Genomic DNA, 19,793 nt, shown 5'->3' on the forward strand with positions numbered 1-19,793 from the left:
CTTTTGCTGCTGGGAGGATAGCGAGGTCGACTAAATGTTCTGACACTTGAAAGTTTACCAAGGCACGTTGGGAAAAGATTGGCATGTGTAACATGCACGTAATCTCAAATCTTCAGCCAGATATTTTAAGGAGAATCTCATCTCCCAAACTCCAGAGGCCTCGGACGCCCGATCCCGTTACTGCTCATCGACCAGCCCCAGCGACCGATCGCTCACATGCTTTTAGCTCCAAACAAGCCCATTAGTTTAATGTTCAGGGAAGAGCTTCAAGCTAATGAGTTTTTTCCCACGTTTGCCACGGGGCGCGGAGGGGAGGGTGGTCAGCTGCAGAGGCCCAGCTGGCCTGCGGCAGCGCTTTACCCTAGGGTAATGCGTTGCGGGCTCTGCCACCTGAGGTGCTTTCAGAGGGGCTGAGCTGGCTCTCAATCTCAGTTGTGCTCTGCTTTCTGCAGCAAGTGAAACTGGAGGAATTTGGGAGGCCGAAGATAGACGGTGAACTGAAGGTCCGCTCCATAGTGAACCATACAAAGCAGGACAGGTGAGTGCGCAACAGCGTTCTCCTGAACAACAAACAAAAAAAAGTGGTACAGACAGCTGAGAGCAACAGAGGGTCCCTCAGGGCAGTTATTAATTGTCTGTAATGAAGCAGGACCAGGCAAGTGCCTGCTAGGGGTGACACAGCCAGAGGTGTTGGTTTGTAATCAATGGTCTGTGTGGGAATCAAAGAGCTACAGAAACATGCAAATCAAAATTTCTTCTTTGAGAGAAAGCAGTGGTCCCAACGTTTTGCCAAACAAAATGCGCCCTTCGTTTAACGAGTCAGAAAGCATCGTCAATGTAAAATTACAGCACAGTTAGAGCATTTAACTCTGCTGGCTGGGGAAGAAGGCCTGCAGAGCTCTCCAAATGCTGTCCCTGAAGGGTGAACTTAAGTAGACGTTTGACTGAACTGCTTGTTTCTTTGCTTTGGGCAGGTATTTATTTTTATTTGATAAAGTGGTGATTGTCTGCAAAAGGAAAGGATACAATTATGAGCTGAAAGAAATTATTGAGCTGCTCTTCCACAAGATGACTGACGACCCTATGAACAACAAGGATATTAAGAAGGTAGGTGGAACAGGGACTAGCTCTGCTGGAGAGCGTTTTGGAGGCATATTCCCATTAGCCTTTTAAAACAGAAATAGAGCTTGCAAAAAGCTGGAAAAAAAAGGCTCAGATTTCAGGGCAGCCTTACAGAGAGTTGGGAAATGTTTATTGATATGAGGCTGGGCTCGGTCCTCTGACCTCCGTCCTTGCAAAACAGCCGTCAAGATGTTGGAATGATTTGACTTAAGAGAGCGGAAGCTGCTCCCTGCTTTCTGCCCAGCCGGCAGTGAGGGACCAGCAGAGAGCAAACGTCAGGCGGGGTGGAGAAGAGGGCAGGGTGTCCAGACGCTCTCGTTCCCGAGAGGCGCTGGGTGGAGGAGCTTGGAAAGGCAATGTGAGCGTTGCCGACCGGTCTGCCAAAATCAGCGTTCATAGAGCGTGGCTGCCACTAGAAGAATATTGTTCTGCTGGTGGTTTTGGACTTAGTCAGCAGCTGTGAAGGAAGACTGGCCTCCCAGCAATCAGTTAAGCAAGGACCTGTTAGCTTAATGGCTCCATCCACTTATGTGCTATGCAAGGAGGTATCGTGCAGATGGGATAAGTGACGATTGGGTAAGAATAACCGATTTTGTCACTTGGATGCTGAGGAAATGCTGCTAGCTTTGTGTTTTAATGAAATATATTTCCACTTTGCTCTCTTATGCTTTCTAGTCTCATGGAAAAATGGTAAGCAAAGCACACAATTTTCTCTCTTATTTTTCTGTGCAATGTTGTGATGAGACAGCCAGAGCATATGTGCACTGGGCAGGTCAGATGTTCCTCCTGGGCTGTCACTTGCTGTCAGGGAGAGATATAATGGCTGGGGAGGATCCACTGGAGCAGAAAAATCTGAGTTCTCTCATCTGCCACCATGAAATCCTATTTGGCCCTGATGCACGGTGCAAAGCCAATCTGTGCATCATCGGCTGTGATGTGCTGTAGAAATGCAGAGGTATTTTTCCTTCTTCCCTACTGTTATCTTTAGAAAGGTTCAATAGCCCTTGAGAAGTAAAGAAGGGGGAAGGCACTGAAACCAGCTATTGAGATGTCTGAATAAAAGTGCCACAAGTTTTGCTGCTTGGGTATTCAGGGCACAGCGGTCCACCAGTTCTCTCGTTGTCTGTTGCAGTGGTCGTACGGCTTCTACCTAATTCACCTCCAAGGAAAGCAGGGCTTCCAGTTCTTCTGCAAGACGGAAGAAATGAAGAGGAAGTGGATGGAGCAGTTTGAAATGGCAATGTGAGCGTGGCAGGCTGTTGTCACAGAGCACAAGGGCAACGGTGCCTGGGACTAGCAGATTACTAGAGCCCAGCTCTGATAGCGAGGCCCGTGAGCGCAGCACTCGCTCGGACCTCCCGGGCAGGGCACCGCGCAAGGGAGTTCGGTTCCAGCACAAAATCGCCCACCCTGAGTTTTTGCGCCAAAGATTGAGCGGGTGCATGTCTGAACCGACATCCGCAGTAATTGCTGTGGTGTAAGGGATGGATGTGTGAAGAACTGAGCTGTGCTAGAGTAAAACATTCCTGAAGGAGAGCTTTCGCTGCAGGGAGCTAGTCCTCTTCAGGAGAGGGGTTAGCACCATGCCGACCTGCACCATGGGTGGATCTGAGGTATTGGCTGACTCAGGCGAGGGTCAAAGGAAGTTGAATATGCAAAATCTTCTCTCAACACAAGCCCTGAGCTTGCTTTTACACTTGATTTCCTATCAGTCCATGTGGTTTCCAAACTTTGACTGAAATTTGCAGACAGCAACTGATGTGGCAGATCAGAGTGTCGAAAGACTCAGAGGGACAGGTTGATAACCAACCCCCCCCCCCCCCCGCCCCGTCCTCTTATCTCTTAGGTCCAACATAAAGCCAGAGAAAGCCAATGCAAATCACCATAACTTTCAGATGTACACATTTGAAAAGACTACCAACTGCAAAGCATGCAAGATGTTCCTAAGGTGAGCAATATCTTTGTAGCTTTTCTGTATCAAATCTTATTAAAACATGCAAAGAAAATCTCAAAGCTGGGACTGAAATTAAGACTTACTGACTTCTTTTTTGCACAGAGGAACATTCTACCAGGGCTACCTTTGCCCAAAATGTGGAGCAGGTGCTCATAAGGAATGCTTGGAAGTCATTCCCCCCTGCAAGATTGGTAAGTTATTTGACATCATTAGGAGCTTTTGACAAGGAAATAAATCTATGTGAATGATCTGAACGATTCTCTTTAAGAAGCTCTGTCAGCTTTTCACTAAACATGTAACAAAATCTGAGTACACTCCCCACCCATTTCCCAGGGCTATAATTCATAATAGCTGGTGGTTTCAAAAAACAAACAAACCAAAACCCCAAAAATAAACAGTTGAATCCCATGTATTTGAGAGGGCTGTGGAAACTCTGCATACTATATGGGATGCATCAAGCCCTCTAGCAAACTGCAAGGGTATTTACCAGGGCTGGCTGATGATTTCTTCATTAGAAACCATTAGTTATTTGAAAGCAGGAAGATATGCTCCGGGTATAGCGGGGACAACACTTTCGATGAGAATGAGAGACCTCATCTCCAATTCCCAAATACCCCTTTGTGCTGAGGTGTGGGAGGCAAAGTTTAAGTCCTTGAGCTGAACGAGGCAAACCTGTGACTCACATCTTTATTTCCGAAAGCCCTGGCCACTGCTCTGAGCTCTCTGCCATGGGGCTGAGCTGCAGTGGATTTTCATGGAGAAGCTTTGAGAAGTTTTGGGTAGGGAGTGGAATGTGGAACAAACAAAACCTCAAAACTTTGTGCAAGATGAGAAAATGTCTTTGTCCAGTTCCAGTCCCTCCCCTGCATCTTGTAAACTCGGGAAAGGGGCAGAGACTTGACCTGGTGGCAGAGCTACCCCCGGCCTCTTGCTTTTGCCTCTTTGCTCAAGATGTTTCAGTATTGATGGCATTTTATTGGTACCAGTAGTGTCAAGAGAAGCAGAAAATGGGGTCTGTTGCCTTTTAAATTAACCATTTATTTCACTGTTTCTCTTACAGGTTCTTCAGCAGACCAGGTATGTTGTGTGATGGCTCTTTTCACACATCCTTCTGTCCCGGGGGAGCGCCGGTGCCCTTCCAGGCTCAGTTGCTGCAGTGTGAGCTCTCTGCTACCTGCAGGAGGCTGGCACCAGCCTCGGGGGGTCCCAGCAAACGGCGAGCCAGGTTTAGAGACAGGCGTCCTTTCCTCCAGGCTAAAACTGGCCCACTCGGCACGGCACTGCTGTCTCCGTGCCGCTGGCCCTGGGAGGTGCCAGCGCTCAGCTGCAGCAAGTCCTGTGTTTTGGGACGTGCCAGTGAGGCCAGAGGAGATGATTTCTCATCCCTGTTGCTTCCAACGGGTGCTCGTGTGGAGAACAGAGACTGCTGTGTCCTCACTAAGACCTTTTCCTCTCTCTTTGCAGGAGTCCCTGGGCGCCGGACCGGGTAAGGGCATTGTTGTGTTGCAAGAGGGCAAACAGGGAGAAGGCGTCTTGATTTTGGTTGAAGGTGTCAGTGAAGCTTGAGCATGGGGGATGGAGAAAGCTTCCTAAAACAGAAAGGAGGGTTAATTGGTGCAGATGGGTACCCCATGTGGTCTGCACAGCAAGCGATGGCGTTCAGGGGTGTCTGATTCTTCTGCTTCCCAAGGCAGCAGTTGCGAGCGGGTCTCCTGCGGAAAGACCCTTCTCCCTGTGCTCAGCCCTTTGCCGTGCTGGAGAAGGGCTTTCGCTCCTCCTCTGCTACAGCCATCCGTGCCGTGCCATTTGTTTTATTGCGCTTGGGCCACTCAGCCGCTTACCTGCCTTGTCATGCTAGTACGACTTTTACCCCTCACACGAATGATTCCCTCCCCTCAAGACAGAGAAGGAAAGCTCAGGGAATTCCTTTGTTCCTAATCTTTGTTTGGAATAAACCAAACTTGTCCTAGCAGAGACACTTGTTAGTGACAGGCCCGGGGGAAACATCTTCCGGCAGGAGCATCTCCCTGGCGGACTGTAGTGATGGTGCAGCTCCCAGCACTGCCCTCTGATGGGATCATTGGTCATGATGGTTGTTGCAAAGCTTTTTTTATGTTTCTTTGCTTAAATCGAACCTTGACAGACTGCTGGGCTTGTCCTGCCCATGCTCTGTCTTGAAGGAGAAGGAACAATTTGTGTTTTTGTGCTTTTTCTGTTTGAAGGAAGCCAAGCCTGGAAAAAAAGAAAGCTTACTCAAACTGGTAGTTAAAAAAAAAAAACTGAAAGGGCCCAGTGCTCTCCCTAGGCAGGGAGGAGGCAGCTGAAGGCAGAGGTGGGGAAGCATTTGGAAGATAAACACTGTGGTTTTAGTACAGTTTCAAAAGCTTATTTAATGTGCAGTTGTTTGCAAGACAACCGGACTTTGGCTGCAAACTTCCAGGGGCCAAGGGGCATTCGAGTCCCAGGTTCTGTTGAAATTTGATGGAAGCTGAGTGTTTACTAGTCTCTTTTGCAATCCCGGGTGTCACTGCTGAGCCTAGCATGATTTGGTGCCAGTCAGGGATTGCCTAACGAGGCTCTCTGAAACAGCAAAGTTCAAGTCCAGGTGCAGGGTTTGGAGCTGGAGCTTTGGCTTGGCTCTGTTCTTCATTGATTTATTTTTGCTCATTGAACTCAATCATCCATGCAACTTTGGAAGCTGAGACTGCATGCCGTGGGCACTGATCCTGCCCGCTTTCTGCCCCCAAATCCTGCCTGCTGGGGCTGTCACATTTGCGGTTCACAAGATAAGGAACAACAGCCGTCGGAGGGGCTTTTTGTTTTGTTTTCTCTTAAGGGGGACTAGATAACAAAATGATTCCCCTTCTCTTGCAGGTCCTAAAATGGTGGCAGTTCAGAATTACCACGGCAACCCCGCTCCTCCCGGGAAACCAGTGCTCACGTTTCAAACTGGAGATGTGATTGAACTGCTGAGGGGCGACCCGGACTCGCAGTGGTGGGAGGTGAGAGCCTCTCCCTATGGGAGATTTCCAACCAGTTTTAAGCCAGTGGCTTCTGGATTGTCTCAGCCCCCTCTTAGTTCTCTGGTTCTCCAGTAGCCCCAGGATGTGCCGGGGTTTTGGCGCCTCCCCAGAGGAACGATGGGGTCCACGAGGCACGTGCAGAGCTTGGGCCTGCTCCAGGCGCTGCAGGGGGTCAGTTCCCTGGACCTGCACAGCAAAACCACTTCTCCTCTGCACGTATCCTGGGCTCATGCCAGCCTTCATTGTTTTACAGGGGAGGTTGCTGCAGACAAAGAAGTCAGGCTATTTTCCCAGCTCGTCGGTAAAGCCCTGTCCTGTTGATGCAAGGGTAAGCGCTTAAAACCAGACCTAACGATGCTGGGTTGGCATGGTACAGTGCTTACAGCCAGAAATTTTGCTGGTGGGTCTTGCTGGAGACCTTGCTGGAGCTCCCTCTGATGGTGCCTTTCCTGGTTCTCTTCCCACAATGGTGGGATTTCGTGGCCACTTTGTTTTTAGATTTTAGCAACCGATGTTTAATCAAAGTGCTGCTACCTCTTGATTTAATTAAATAAAAAGCTTTGCGGCTTCCTCTGAGGTTGACTTTCACTGAGTCAGGGGGTGGAAGTCAAGTACTAAAACAACGATACGGTATTTCTGCCCCCCTCTGGGGATTATTGGTGACTTCCATGCTCTGTTTTCCGGTGGCTCCAGTCATCCTGGCTGACAGCAGTCATATTCTCCTCCATTTATACCTATCTGTGAGAGCCCAGAAGATTTTCAAGTGAGAGCAGTTGAAAACGCAGACCTGCAGTTTAGCGTGACCGTCTTCCCTCAGGACCGGTCTCTGCCCAACGTGGGAAGTGTTGATAGAAAACGTTGACTTGTTTCACCAAAACACATGTTGTTTTCCTTCTCCCTCTTCAATGAGGCGAGCTGCTGGGTGGTTAAGATTTCCTCAGTGGGGGCAGTTTGAGACCAAACTGATTCAGCCCATCACTGGGCCAAAACGTGCCTGCGTGTGTGAGAGAGCTTGTTTTTTCCATTAAGCCCATGGTTCTCAAAGCAGGCCTTTCACTGTGGCAGAATTAGTGGAGAAAGTAGATTCCCTATCCCATGGTTGCAAGTCTCCTTGCAACCATCAGTTGCAACGATCAGTCTCGTCCCTCTGTTCCCAAACACGTGGTTGGCGTGACCAGGTCCAGATCTCTGCCAAAAGACAGTGGTGCGGACTTGGTAGCAGAGTACTTTGAGATCAGTCACAGTACAGAAAAGCTGTACTTTTTTTTTTTTTAAACTATTCTTTGTAAAGCTGTCAGTTGCTTCCCCGCTACAAAAGGCTCAGATAAATGAAAAAAATGCAGTATGCTTCTCACAGCTGTTTTGGATAGGGAGGATGAGAGAGCAAGTACTTGATTATAGCACTGTCCTCCAACCCCGAGGCCAATAATTCAGAAACTGCTTGACACATAAAAACCCTCCCATAGAGAGGAGCATCTCGCAGCTGATCTACAACCTAATTAGGCGCTGGGCTCTGCAGTAATGAGCGATGTTCTCTTTGCTCCAGCCTCCCAACAGCCGGCCTCCGTCGAGAGAGATAGACTACACGGCGTACCCTTGGTGAGTCGCCCTTTAATTGGACAGCACGATACAAATGGCTTTCTCTGGACATAAAGATACATCACCTTTGCTTTTTAATTTTGTTGCATTGTCACAAATCCAGTCTGTAATAACAAATTATGAATGTGCTTTGGAAGTGCTCTTCCTCCTGCATCCCCTACTGATGTTTGGCAGCCAAGCGGGATGCAGGAGATGGGGCTGAGCTGGCCTGGCCACGCACTGTACTTGCCTTTCGGTGTTGAAACCTGAGCTCAGCTGAAGCTCTACAGCCAGATCTTGCAGCATCGGTGGGGATTTCATCCCTGACTGTGGTGAGGGGGGCTCAGACAAAAGGAGAGGCGCTGGTGTCTCTTCCCCTCTCCCATATATTTGGTGCTGAGTCCCCATCTCGCTGGCAGTCGCACGCAGTTGAGGGAGGGAGGAAGCAATACCGGGGCTCTGGCAGACTTGGCAGGAGAGGCTGATGCTTCACTTGCCTCCTTTTGCTTTTCCCTAGCTCCATCCAGTTTTCCAAATTCACGGATCTAAATCATCCCCTCTCCCCAACCTTTGCTGAAGCCTTATTCACCTGCAGACCCATTCCCAATTAGTGGGATTTTCCAGGTGCCCTGGAAACATAAGAGACTTCAAAGGCAAGATGTCGCACTCCACATCATTCAGTAGTTTCTATGCAGTGGCTAAACAGCTTCTTATATGTCTCTGGGCACTTTCATTTCTGCTTACAAAGTTTTGGATGAGACTTGTTTCTCTACTTGCCTAGCCTTCTTGCCTTTAAAAAGGATAGAGGTTTTTGGCTAAAACATGCCTATTTTTAAAATATTCATTAATTTTTAATTAAAAAAATGAACGTGCACAATTCTAGAGGCCCTGGTCCGTGAAGAAAGCCTCTGAATGAGTGTTCATGCTGTGATGGTGCACGCTTCAGAGACGGCACCTCTTCTTCCTGCGTGCTTGCCTTTGGCAGCCTCACTGCCATGTAGTGAGAGGGGGAAGAGAGAGTGAACGGGATTTGCATGGATGCAATGAGCTTTTACGTGCTGGCTTTTCACAGAGAGGTGGACATTTAAGGGCCCTTTATGCCTCTGAAAGCTACTTTTTGAGCCATTACCCTGAAGAGGCAAAAACTTAAGAGACGTGGAGCAGCACAGTTCATCGCGCAGGGGAGGAGTGGTCACGCACAACGCGGGGAGCTGCTGGGGCCGCAGAGCCGCTGTGGCGCGGTTGGGCACGGGGCAGGCCCTGCGTGCGTGGCATCTCACGACGTCCATCGGCTTAGGTTTGCAGGAAACATGGAGCGGCAGCAGACGGACAACCTCCTGAAGTCCCACGTGAGCGGCACCTACCTGATTCGAGAGAGGCCGGCAGAGGCTGAGCGCTTTGCAATCAGTATTAAGTGAGTACAACTGCAAATGCTGACGTTACACCCGTGAGGTGCATGGCCAGTTGATTCGTCTTCCCACTAGGCCGGCAGCATTTAGGCACAAACCCAGTCCTGGCAGAGGCGTGCTCTCCTCTTTCCCAGCTCTGCCTCAAGAAAAGGCTTCGTGTGCCAAAGCCGTAGTGACAGCAGCAACCATTGCATCATGCTCTGCAGAAAACACTTCCCTTCCTGATTTGACAATGGCAAGTGCTGTCCTGTGGCACTGATCTGCAAGCTGGGAAACATACATCTCTCTGGTCCTGCTGCCCAGGATTAGGATGGGATCATCTAGTTCCCTCTGCGTTTGGCGTTGTGCATTAGCTGGGTGAAGTAATGAAGCTCCTCTACAGGGAATGCAGCAAGAGCCAAAGTGCTGCTGAGATGCAGACAGGGCCCTCTGAAGCTGGGAGCATTCCTGCCATGGTCCTTGAGGAGCAGACGTCCAAGCAGCAGACTGCTGCTGCAACGCCTGTGTGGCTGCTTGGGCATGGCAGCGCCGTCCAGAGTAGCTTGCAAGGCACCTTTCAGAGCCATCCGCATGTTGAGGGTGCCGCTTGGCTTCCACAAGCACAGCCCTTGCACCCAGCTCCTTCCACCCGCGTTGCATGAGGGTGGAAGCCCAGCTTCCTGAGTGGCTGCAGCTAGTGGAGCTGCTGCTACGTCCCATCACCTGCCCTCCTGCTTCAGATCTCCGCTGGAAAGTGGTGGGGCTGGAGGGCAGATGGTGTCCTCAGAGGGTCTGCCCCTTGCATGGGGCGAGACAACACTGAGGCGCAGGTGTACGTTTTCTGAATGTCTTTGCTTCCTGTTGCAGATTTAATGAGGAAGTGAAGCACATTAAGGTAGTGGAGAAGGACAACTGGATTCACATCACAGAAGCCAAAAAATTTGAAAGCCTTCTGGTATGCTTTTGAAGCCACTTTCAACCCCCCATGCTGTTCCTGCCTCCATGGCTGGCTCGCCGCAAAGCACGCAGGGCACCGCTCATGTAACCGAGTGCCCCTTTGTCCTTTCTAGGAGCTGGTTGAATACTACCAGAACCACTCACTGAAAGAGAGTTTTAAACAGCTGGACACAACGTTAAAATACCCGTACAAATCTCGGGAACGTTCTACCTCCAGGACCTTCACCCGCTCTCCAGGTAAAACCGAGGTTAAATGTGGTAGTGGACACCAGTAAACCTAACTCAGATATTTAAAGGAAAATTGCATGCTTGCAGTAAGCTGTAGGAACACTGTTAAATGAAAGGATTTGTAGCGTTGCTGGGAGGCCAGAAGGGATTTTGCTTCTCAGATCTCCAGGAATGCACCCACAGTGGGCCTGAGCCCCCACTTCACAAGCGAGGCTTCTGCTCCACTAAGTATTTTGAAAACTGGTCTCGCAGGTGTGGAGATGGTGCTTAGGGACCACACTGAGTTGGGGACTCTCTTTGCTCTCTCTCAGCTTGTTTTGGTTCCTTGTAGCGGGTGGCAGCTTCCAAGGGAGGGTTCTCGCTGCCTGTGGCTTGTTTTCCACCCTGTAGTTTTCCAAACTGTGCACAATAGTGGTTTGCCATCATTTTATATGGTGCAAGCACTCTTGGTTCTGCCAGGAGAGCATCTTCTACTGCAAGATTAGACCCATCTGCCTGTGCTTAAATGAACAGTGATCTGTTTCACCATTAGCAGGATATTTTGTGTCTTATCTGCCCACATAAGTTTTTGTGCATGGGTTTTAATGGATCCAATTCCAATGTCGCTTGTGACAGTTTTAATCCCAGTGGGTTGCCTTTAATTGAGCTGATGGGAGAAATGGTTTAAAAAAAAAAAATTGAAACAAATGAAAAGCAAAATTTGCATTAATGCAAATTGGTAAGTTTTACCTGAAAGCTTGAGTGCAGAAATTAACTTCTTAATGGGGAAAAAATGTATTTTTTAAAACTTTTTCCATCTTTAAAAAGGCTACCAAAGAAAAACCATTATAAGAAGTGATTAAGTTTCCTTTCCAATGAAATACAACCCTAGGATGAATTGGGAGTATGAAATTTTCACTTGGTTCAGAGAGGCATTTTCCATCAGGAGAAAATAAAGAGGAGTCTTGAGACCCCTGGGAGGGAGAGCTGCCCTGGTCTCCTGCGAGGGCAAGACCAGCCCTGGCCCACTCCACTGGCCGCGAGCGCTTGCCGTCCCGAGCCCTTGCACAAGACCTGCCGCGTGTTTTGCACTGTGTTCCCCCGTTGGCTTTGAGAGCGTTGTGCTTTTTTTTTTTTTTTAATTTCCTTTTTAATTGGTGTTCTGCCTCTTTCTGTTTCTCTCTAACCTTTTTGCAGCCTCCTGCGCTTCCTACAACTTTTCTTTTCTCAGTCCTCAGGGCCTCAACTTTTCTTCTCAGACTTCCTCCACTCCCTTCTGGTCAGGTACTAGCACCTTCCTTTCCTGGGAGGGAAGTGCCTCCTAGTGGTCCTTCTCTGGAGGGAGAAACCTCCTGCCTTTACCAGGCTACAACCATCACCAGCTTGAAAGCCATCACCAGTGGGACCCGCGTGGACCCCACTGCCCCTTCTCCACCCGCAGACACTTGAGGGGGTCACCAGTGCTGTCCGGGGGCATAGCTTGGAGAGAGAAGGAAAAAAAAGTCAATTGATCATGACTTTGCCGGAAGTTAAATGCACTGCCCCCTCTCTCCCCCAAAACAATGCAGGAGGAGCCAGAGCTGTAACTATTGAGAAAGGGGATGAAAATTTATGAGAAAGTAAATCTAGTGCATTGGGATCTCATGATGTACTTCAAGCTTGACCTGCTTATCCCATGTGTTTCGCAGAATGAGCATTGGCATCACACCATCTTCAAGGTTGTTTTTCCTTGCTGCACAAGGAGAACATCTTTGTCCGGCAGTTTTTGAGCTCTGCTATCTGAGCCTGCTCAGGAGCACCTTACTGTGGAGATGGGAGAGCCTGTGCTGTCAAATCTGTTTTGTGGCTCAAATTCCCTAGAGAAAGCATTGGGAGTATTCTGGCCTTTGAACCTTGTTGATCCAAATGTGTTGCAGGCTAGCATCTTCCTCCCTATTTAGAGATCAGAGCAAAAATGTGCCCATTCATTTCTCCCTGTTTGTGCTTCTACCTTTCAGTGTTTGCTTTAGGCTGCACAGGGAAAATCATCTGCAAAGGCATGCTTACTTTTCTTGATGCCGTGTTTGGGAAGAACACTTAATGTTTCAGGGAATTAGAAAAATAATTCTGGGTGTTTGGGATCCTTTAACTGCACTTCTGCATAAAAGTATTATAGAACATTAATTTATGCAGAAATGGGCTCTGAGCAAGCTCCTGATGAAAGAGTTCAAAGCTGTCATGATTCTTGCTCCGTTCTCCAGCCCGGCTGCCTGGCGAGGACGAACGAGCCTCCAGTGATTGTATGTTGTGTGTGTGGGCTGTCTCCATTGCCATCCTCATCTCTGTCCATCCTGAGAGCTGAAAACCTGGGCAAAGCTTTTCCCTAAACTTAGTTCAACCTTGGTTTGCAAACTTTTTAAATTTATAGCTTTGTAATATTCAAAAGTCCTGGGACAGCAGTGCAGCTTCACTGAAACACAGAATTCCTTCAGGGTGGGGTTTTTTGTTTTGTTTTTTGGGGTTTTTTTTGCAAATGCCAAAAAGGTGCATTTCAGGTATTTGGATTTTTTTTTCTGCTTGCCCTGGAGCACTCGCTCAGCAGTGCACGGGGACCATCCTGTCCCTCCCACCATTGCCCTCCAGCTCTCCTTCCTCCCGCATAGGTGACAACCTGCGGGGCAGAGGAGCTAAGCCATTCTCCTGCTTTTTCCCCTCCTTGCCACTGCTCCTTTGTGCAAGGGACACCAACACCTTCCTGCCACTTTCCCTCTCCCCTACAAGCTTCTCCTGGCCTGAAGCAGCAAAGATCGACAGTGCTAGGTTCATGTGGCACTAGTGGAGGTCAGGCTCCCAAGAGGGCTTTTGGCAGGAGTGTGACCCTCCCTGCCAGCAGCTGAGCATCGGTTTCTGATTCTGTTTGTCAACTCCAAGAATGAGAGGTTCGAGGAGCATCTGTGATTCTCCTGGTGTCTCTGGGCATCTCAGGCTTCATGTTTCATATCACAAATTGTATTATCAGTTGGGATTTATGGTTGCCAGGGTACTTTTGCACATATTGGGCTGTTTTGGGACCAAGTTTCCAAGGCCCCTCTCCTGGTCATTGGCAGGGACAAAAACCAGAGAGGATACCAGATGAGCGTCTTATTCCTTCTCAAGGCAGAACATACAGGCTTTGCTCAGCACCCCTGGGGGATTCGGCTGCAGGGACTAATCCCAGTAACTCCTAACTGTGAAGCACCTTAAATACAAACTGATTTGCCAAATTTCCCTTTGATGATGTGGCCCCTTCAGGTGTTGGGAGCTGTAAGGCAGCCAGACCTGACAGTAATGGAGGAAAAGGATTTTTCTATGATTTCATTATTAATGATCATTTTAATCCTACGAAATCTTTTCTTTCCACCACCTCCTGTCCTTCTCACAAAAATGCCTATCACCCCAGCTCCCCGCAGTGATTCCTGCTAGTGGCTCATGGCCCCTTGTAGACCGTCCCCTTGCCGCTTAGCAGACAGTGGCTTGCCCAACTGAGCCCCACCAAGACTTTTGAAACCCAGGGGGAAGCAAGCTTCACCTTGACACCCGGGTCTGCCTGTGGCTGAGAAGTTCACGCAAGGCCAGCCCTAACATCTGAGCCGATCTGGGTCACGGCGTTGCAATAGAAACAAGGGCCGTGGTGGAAAACCCAGGTTGAACCTAGCCCAGCTTTCCCCAGGCTTCGGCTGCTCCTGCACGGCAGGGCAGCTCCCAACTCCCTGTGCTTTGTCCACTCACAGTATTCACCCCACGAGTCATAGGGACGGCAGTGGCACGATACAACTTTGCAGCACGGGACATGCGGGAGCTCTCCCTGCGAGAGGGCGACGTGGTGAAGATCTACAGCAGGATAGGTGGCGACCAGGGATGGTGGAAGGGGGAGACCAATGGCAGAGTAAGTGCAGCTTGGAGCTGATGCTGCGGTTGCTGATACTGTCTTGACTCGTTTTTGTAGCGCGTGGTCCTCCCTGCTGTTAACCCGCAGAACTGGTCAGAGCTTGTCTGATTGCAGCCTCCCCCAAAAATGCTTTCCCAACAGCAAAGGGATGGGGGCAGGGGGCTGCATCCAACTCACGCTTGCTCTATTTTGGCTTGTGGATGTACTGCCATGTCACAAGAACCAGCACGTAAACAGACACCACAAGTCGTGTGTGTCGCATGTCAGTGCTGTGTCTGACAGTGACACGTGACACCCAGAGGCATGCAGGCAGATGGGAGAGGGTTGTGGCCAGGCAGGCACACAAGCACAGGCAATGTCCAACTCTGCTCTTCCTTAAGGTGGCATGTGGGGAATTTATGCCAGAATGGCTCTGCAAGCGACAGGCTCGGCATCCTGGAAAAAAGCAGTAGGCCAGTGGGCAGCCTGGGTTTCTCTCAGAGTTCATAGCACTGGGAACAGGTTTTTGATGCCCTGATCGCTTCTTTTTTGCTGACAGCCTGTGTGCGGGCTGCAAGGGCTTACGTACAGCTGGCAGCTCTGGGGCTGCGATACCAAATGACGGTAATGACTGCACCATCTCCCAGTCACCACCATGTATCAGGAGATCTAGCACGGGGAAGTGGGCACCTCCGGCACCGCACAAATGGTCCTTCAAGAGAGCTCCCCAGGATCATAGCGTGGCGGCAGGGGAATAGTCCCAGTGCTGGGACAGGAGGCCCCTTCTGCTCCTGAATTTTGTGCTCACCCCTCTTGTTTACCGTACAGGTTGGTTGGTTTCCCTCAACATACGTGGAAGAGGAGGGGGTACAATGATTGTGGAGATGTCTGGTGGAAAGTCATCGAGCACCCAGAACGAGCCGCTGCAGACCGTGCACAGTTGTCCCAACACCCAAGGCTCCAAGTGAAACACAGGTGGACGTCTCCCAGTACTGCCGAGAACAGCACGTCTCTTGCAGACTCTTTAGCAATCAGTTCCTCTGTACAGTGTGTGTGTGTGCGCGTGCATCAGGGGGTTGCCGCTGGCCTTGGTTGTGTCACTTGTATAGAAGATTCATGGTCTATCAGATAACATTTGTGTAGCAGCTGCAGAGGAGTCCTGGGAAAGCCACGGTCCCCCTGCATGGACAGAGCTGAAAGACTCTATGCAGTTACCACCAGAGGATGGTGTCCAAACTTGTTTGTGTTTTAAAATCCACCATGGTGTTGGTGGGAGGGTGAACCTGAAAGTTTGCTCCTGGGCTGGTGCCCAGGTGTGCAAAGGTGAGCGTTTTCAAATTTCTAAGGCGAGGGAGTGATGCAGCCCCTGCTACGAGGAGATGCAGTCTCCCACCTGCCAAGCTGTCTTGCCTGCGCTCAAACGGACTCCACTGGATGATGATTTGGGCAGCCTGATTGGTAGGCTGAACAGCAGCACCCAGCACCACTGCTCTCTGGCTGGGGTCAGAGAGCAGAGCGGGGACACCCGTACTTGGAACAAGGAAATGGCTGTTTGTTATTTCTGGATGGATGCCAGCTGCAAAACAAGGAGCAGTTTTGACCAGCAGACACAGTCTGGAAGTGGAACTCCAGGTCCAGGCAGGGGAGGAAAAAACCTCTTTGGCATCCCAAGCCAATTTTCTTTAAAACTACCTTTAGTCCCACTAGACTTGCTCAGGGTGTAGGGGACAGCCCTGGATGCTGACCGGTCCCGCTGGTTAGCAGGAGGTCTCATCGTGTTGCAGGATCGGGAAGGATGCCTTGCCAAGCAAGGATTTTGGAAGCCACCTGAGCACCAGGTACACACACAGGAGCGAATGAGGGTGTGCGAATGCGGATCTGCCATGCTGTCGCTCCCAGATTGTTGTGAACATGAGCAGCCTGGGCCAGGGTGATTGCCTTTTCCTGCAGCTGTTAGAAGTCCCACCTCACTAAGCTCAGTGGGGCGAACCCACGTGAGTAAGGGCTACAGTGTCACATCCCGATTTATCTCAGTAGGTTGTGAAAGCATCTCTTCTTCCCCACCTGTGTGCACTTTTGGGGGTTGTGAGCATTGCCCCTTCTCTTCCTCCCACTGGCTGTTACCTGCTGCTGCTGTAAAGGAGATGAACCATCTCTCTTTGCATTGCCACTTTGTCCTGCGTACTGTCCTTCTCAGTTTGTTGCTTTCCAAATTGTGCCCCCCTGTAGTAGATAGGCAGAGCTGTCAGGTGGGAATGCAGGCCAAGTGACTTCTGCCAGGCACTGGCTTTGCTCTCCAGCTCCACAGTTTCCTTGCAGAGTGCTCTGTTTCGAACAAATATGTGTGTGTGACAAGGAACAGCTTTCCCCTATCCTATTTTCACGTCCCCAGAAATGCCCTCTGGTCACTTTGAGTAACTACCCTTTGGAGTTGGTGCTTCCATGCCATGAAGTTGTTCCCCAGCCAAACAGGCCTTGGGGCTCACCGGGGCCTTGTTGTGGGGCACTGAGTCTCCAGCCCAGATTGCTGGCGTCGCGCTAGTGCCCGGGCAGGGATGCTGACCTTGCCCAGGGCTGGTGATGTTGGGTGCACCCGGACCTCCACTAGAGCAGCCCTGGGTCTCAGCCTGGGACACCAGGGTGCCAAAGCTTCCTGCAAATGGAACAGCAGTGGCCTGCTCAGGATATTAAAGAGGAGAGTTTGGGGCTACTGGTGAAAAGGGAAATGGATTAACTTTGAAGCTAAATTTTTTTGCTCAGCGATGAGCCCTAAGCCCTGTCGCTTTGCTGCCCTTTGCTCCTGAACAGGGCCTGGAGTCGAGCAAGTGCCCCCTTGCTCCACGACTCCCAGGGCCACAGCTGCCAGTGAAGCTCTTGTGTTGCGCTGTATTATGGGGGGTACGTTGTGTTGCAAGCGTTTAGGCCGTACTCAGCATACGGCCAGGGAAAATTCCCACCCTGTGTTCTGCTCTGCAAAGCAATGGTGAGAGTGGCGTGGCCACAGCACGTGGCTCACGGCTCCACCAAGGTACTGTTTGGTGCTAACCTCTTCCAGGCCAAGCCAACAAGAGCGTCTCGGTGCTCGCTTGGGATGTTTTAAAGGAGGTCAATTTGCAGAAGCTGCTGAACCATTTGGAAGGGAAAACTCCTTGGGGTGTAGCAAGCGAGGAGCTCTGAAACCCTCTGCTCGCTCCTGCACAAACCTGAGGGCCCTGCTCTGTTTTCTGTAGTTTTGGTGTAGCTGAGGGTGTATTTGAGGCAGATGAGACACACACACGCACACACACGCACACACACACACACACAAAACTCATGATGGTTCACGTATGCCTCAGATACTGCTAAAGCCTTATGTGACCCTCCTGTTTAAAACGCCTGATTTTCCAAACTGTTTTGTGGCAGTGAGGGCATCCCCTTTAGAAGAGCGTGCACGTCTCTGTCACAGGAGATGAGGAGCCGTCTCTCTTCCTTAGATCCTGTAGTGTATCTAGTAACTTTTGCCAGTTACCGAACTATGTGATAGATGCAGTAGCTGCCTATAAGTGATGAGCGACTCCCCCCTCCCAATGCCCAGCCAAATCGATCATTCCTCAGAAAAGATCTCTCTTGTGTTTACTGTTGTAAGAAACTTGTTAAAAAGATTGTTTTGTTTGTAAGTAATTATTCAGCCATTTGCCACAATATATATCTGTGAATAAGAAGGGAAATGTTTTTTATGACGGTGAGAAAATTGTATATATATTTTAGTTCATCGCAGAACATTCAAAATTGCAATGGAATACGTTGGAAAATAATATGTAAATTCCTTGGGTTTTTCCTTTGCACTGCACTAACTGGGGTAGAGTGGGGTTGGGTGGAGGGGATTTAAAGATAAAACTGTTTGTTTATGGAATAGTTTATAGCTGGGAATTTGGAAATCATTTGGAATAGCTTGTAATGCTGGAATAGAAACTTTAGCTGCTACTTAGAAACCCTTTTGCATGTGGTTCTTCCAGATCTTTTTAAGTTACAATGCATCGGAGTAAATTCCACAACAAAAAAAAAAGTGTAATTTTGCTGATAGTTTTTTTCCAACCATGGTTTTTACTGCCAATAAACATGCGCTCTTTCCTGCATAAAGGGTTCAATTTCGTGTTGGGTTTCTTGTTGCTAAACCCTTTTTGGTTCCAATGGGGATGTGGGGAGCAGGGCTGGTTTAGGCAGGTTGAGGGTGCTCGGGGGGATAGGTCCTTTCTGACCCTCGCAGGCTTGAAGCTGATCGATGCCACGAACCATATGTGTTCACGTTCCTTCCAAAGCTTAGTCTGAAGCCTTCCCACAATGTCAGGTTTTGCTTTTTCAGTGAAATATTGCTGAAGTTTGTTGGTTTTTAAAGCCTATCATCTGCCTATCAGTATTTCGTCTCTCTCTCTCTCTTACTTAGCAGAAACAACTCTCTTACTTGTTTCTAGTGCAGTTGTCTTGGGTTGCTGCCTAGGACACGCTTCCTTGCCCAGCTGCGTGACTTTGAGCTTCATGGGGTTTTTGTGCTCTGCATGAGTTGAGCCATTTGAGGGGGGGATTGATAGAAGGAGCATAATTTTGCATGGTTTTCACTCCTGAGTATCATATTCTGAAATCCCACTTGGCCTACATATAGCAGCGTTTTCCAGAGTGATGAAAAAATCCCACAGTTGCTTAAGAGCTACCTAAGGCATTTCTGGAAGAAAGGGAAGATTTCACCCTGGAACAGGGACAGGAGATGCCACGGTGAGCTGCCATTTGATTTAATTAATAATAATGTATTAAGTTTTTGCGGCTCTGTGAAGTCCACAGTGTTTTCTCATGTTCACTTTGACTTGCAGAGGGTTACTAGTTGGGAACTTTCAGGCTCTTGGGTGCTGATTTGGAAAGGTGCTGCTCAGCCAGATATTTAACCTTGTTTGAGGTGATGACTCCTGCCCGTGATGAACCCTTTCCCTGTCACTGCTAGTCAGTCTAAGAGACGCTCTCCAACACAGACAACGTATGAAATACAGATTTTCGATACCCCAATGCTCTCCTGCCAGCTATAAGCAACTGCCTCCGCCCTGAGCGGGTCAAACACCGGCATCGGACCCCAAAGTCATGATGGGACTGCAGAAACACAACGCTGGAGTGCAGAGCTGCCCCATGGCTGCTGACACTGCTGCAAGACCAGGTAAATGCAAAAATCCGCTTTCATGTGAGGTCCTGTCCCTGGGGCTTCTGCGAGTTGGCTTCTCTGTGGCAGAGACAGTGGTGTTTGGCTCTCCGAGGCGCGTGGAGCTGCAGCGTTGCGACCTGGGCATAGATAGACAGGTTCCACTCCATCCTTGGGGACACGATGGTGACGGGGGTCCCCACCAGTATGGGTGCAAACCTTCCCAGGGGGCTGAGCGAGTGAGAAGTTTGATGCCGCAGGGATAAATGGTGCATTTGTTAGCTGTACACAGCTACGGTCGGGTGCCGCAACCACAGCAGGAGCAGTCTTCCCAGGGCTTTAGCAGGATTATAAACCTCCTGGAAAGCCAAGCCCATGGTGGGGGCTACCCGGCTGACTGCCTTGGATCAAGGCTGCTTTTGATTTAGGGTCATGCACCTCCAAGCTTTATTGCTTTCCCAAGACCAAATTCAAATAAGTGCAATGCTGGGGAACAGCAAGACAGGCTCTGCACGTG

At 49.6% G+C, this 19,793-nt stretch overlaps 1 protein-coding gene across 10 annotated transcripts in view; it reads left to right on the plus strand.

Moving 5' to 3' along the window:
• The window catches only part of VAV2 (vav guanine nucleotide exchange factor 2), a 168,211-nt gene extending 149,969 nt beyond the window's left edge, over positions 1-18,242 (plus strand). For 3 of the 10 annotated variants that reach the window (XM_068915165.1, XM_068915174.1, XM_068915166.1), the window contains 17 exons: positions 453-538; positions 975-1,107; positions 1,798-1,812; positions 2,255-2,364; positions 2,969-3,070; positions 3,179-3,267; positions 4,137-4,153; positions 4,541-4,562; positions 5,951-6,078; positions 6,353-6,427; positions 7,646-7,698; positions 8,975-9,091; positions 9,933-10,020; positions 10,136-10,259; positions 11,427-11,513; positions 13,979-14,133; positions 14,944-18,242. In XM_068915165.1, coding sequence (XP_068771266.1) covers positions 453-538; positions 975-1,107; positions 1,798-1,812; positions 2,255-2,364; positions 2,969-3,070; positions 3,179-3,267; positions 4,137-4,153; positions 4,541-4,562; positions 5,951-6,078; positions 6,353-6,427; positions 7,646-7,698; positions 8,975-9,091; positions 9,933-10,020; positions 10,136-10,259; positions 11,427-11,513; positions 13,979-14,133; positions 14,944-14,991 — 1,449 coding nt within the window. In that variant the 3' untranslated portion in view covers positions 14,992-18,242. The remainder of the gene's footprint in view (positions 1-452; positions 539-974; positions 1,108-1,797; positions 1,813-2,254; positions 2,365-2,968; positions 3,071-3,178; positions 3,268-4,136; positions 4,154-4,540; positions 4,563-5,950; positions 6,079-6,352; positions 6,428-7,645; positions 7,699-8,974; positions 9,092-9,932; positions 10,021-10,135; positions 10,260-11,426; positions 11,514-13,978; positions 14,134-14,943) is intronic. The other 7 variants (XM_068915168.1, XM_068915169.1, XM_068915171.1 and 4 more) reach the window with 5 other exon arrangements.
• The last annotated feature ends 1,551 nt before the right edge of the window (positions 18,243-19,793 follow it).

Source organism: Struthio camelus, chromosome 20 (genome assembly GCF_040807025.1).
Source record: "Struthio camelus isolate bStrCam1 chromosome 20, bStrCam1.hap1, whole genome shotgun sequence".
Classification (NCBI taxonomy): domain Eukaryota; kingdom Metazoa; phylum Chordata; class Aves; order Struthioniformes; family Struthionidae; genus Struthio; species Struthio camelus.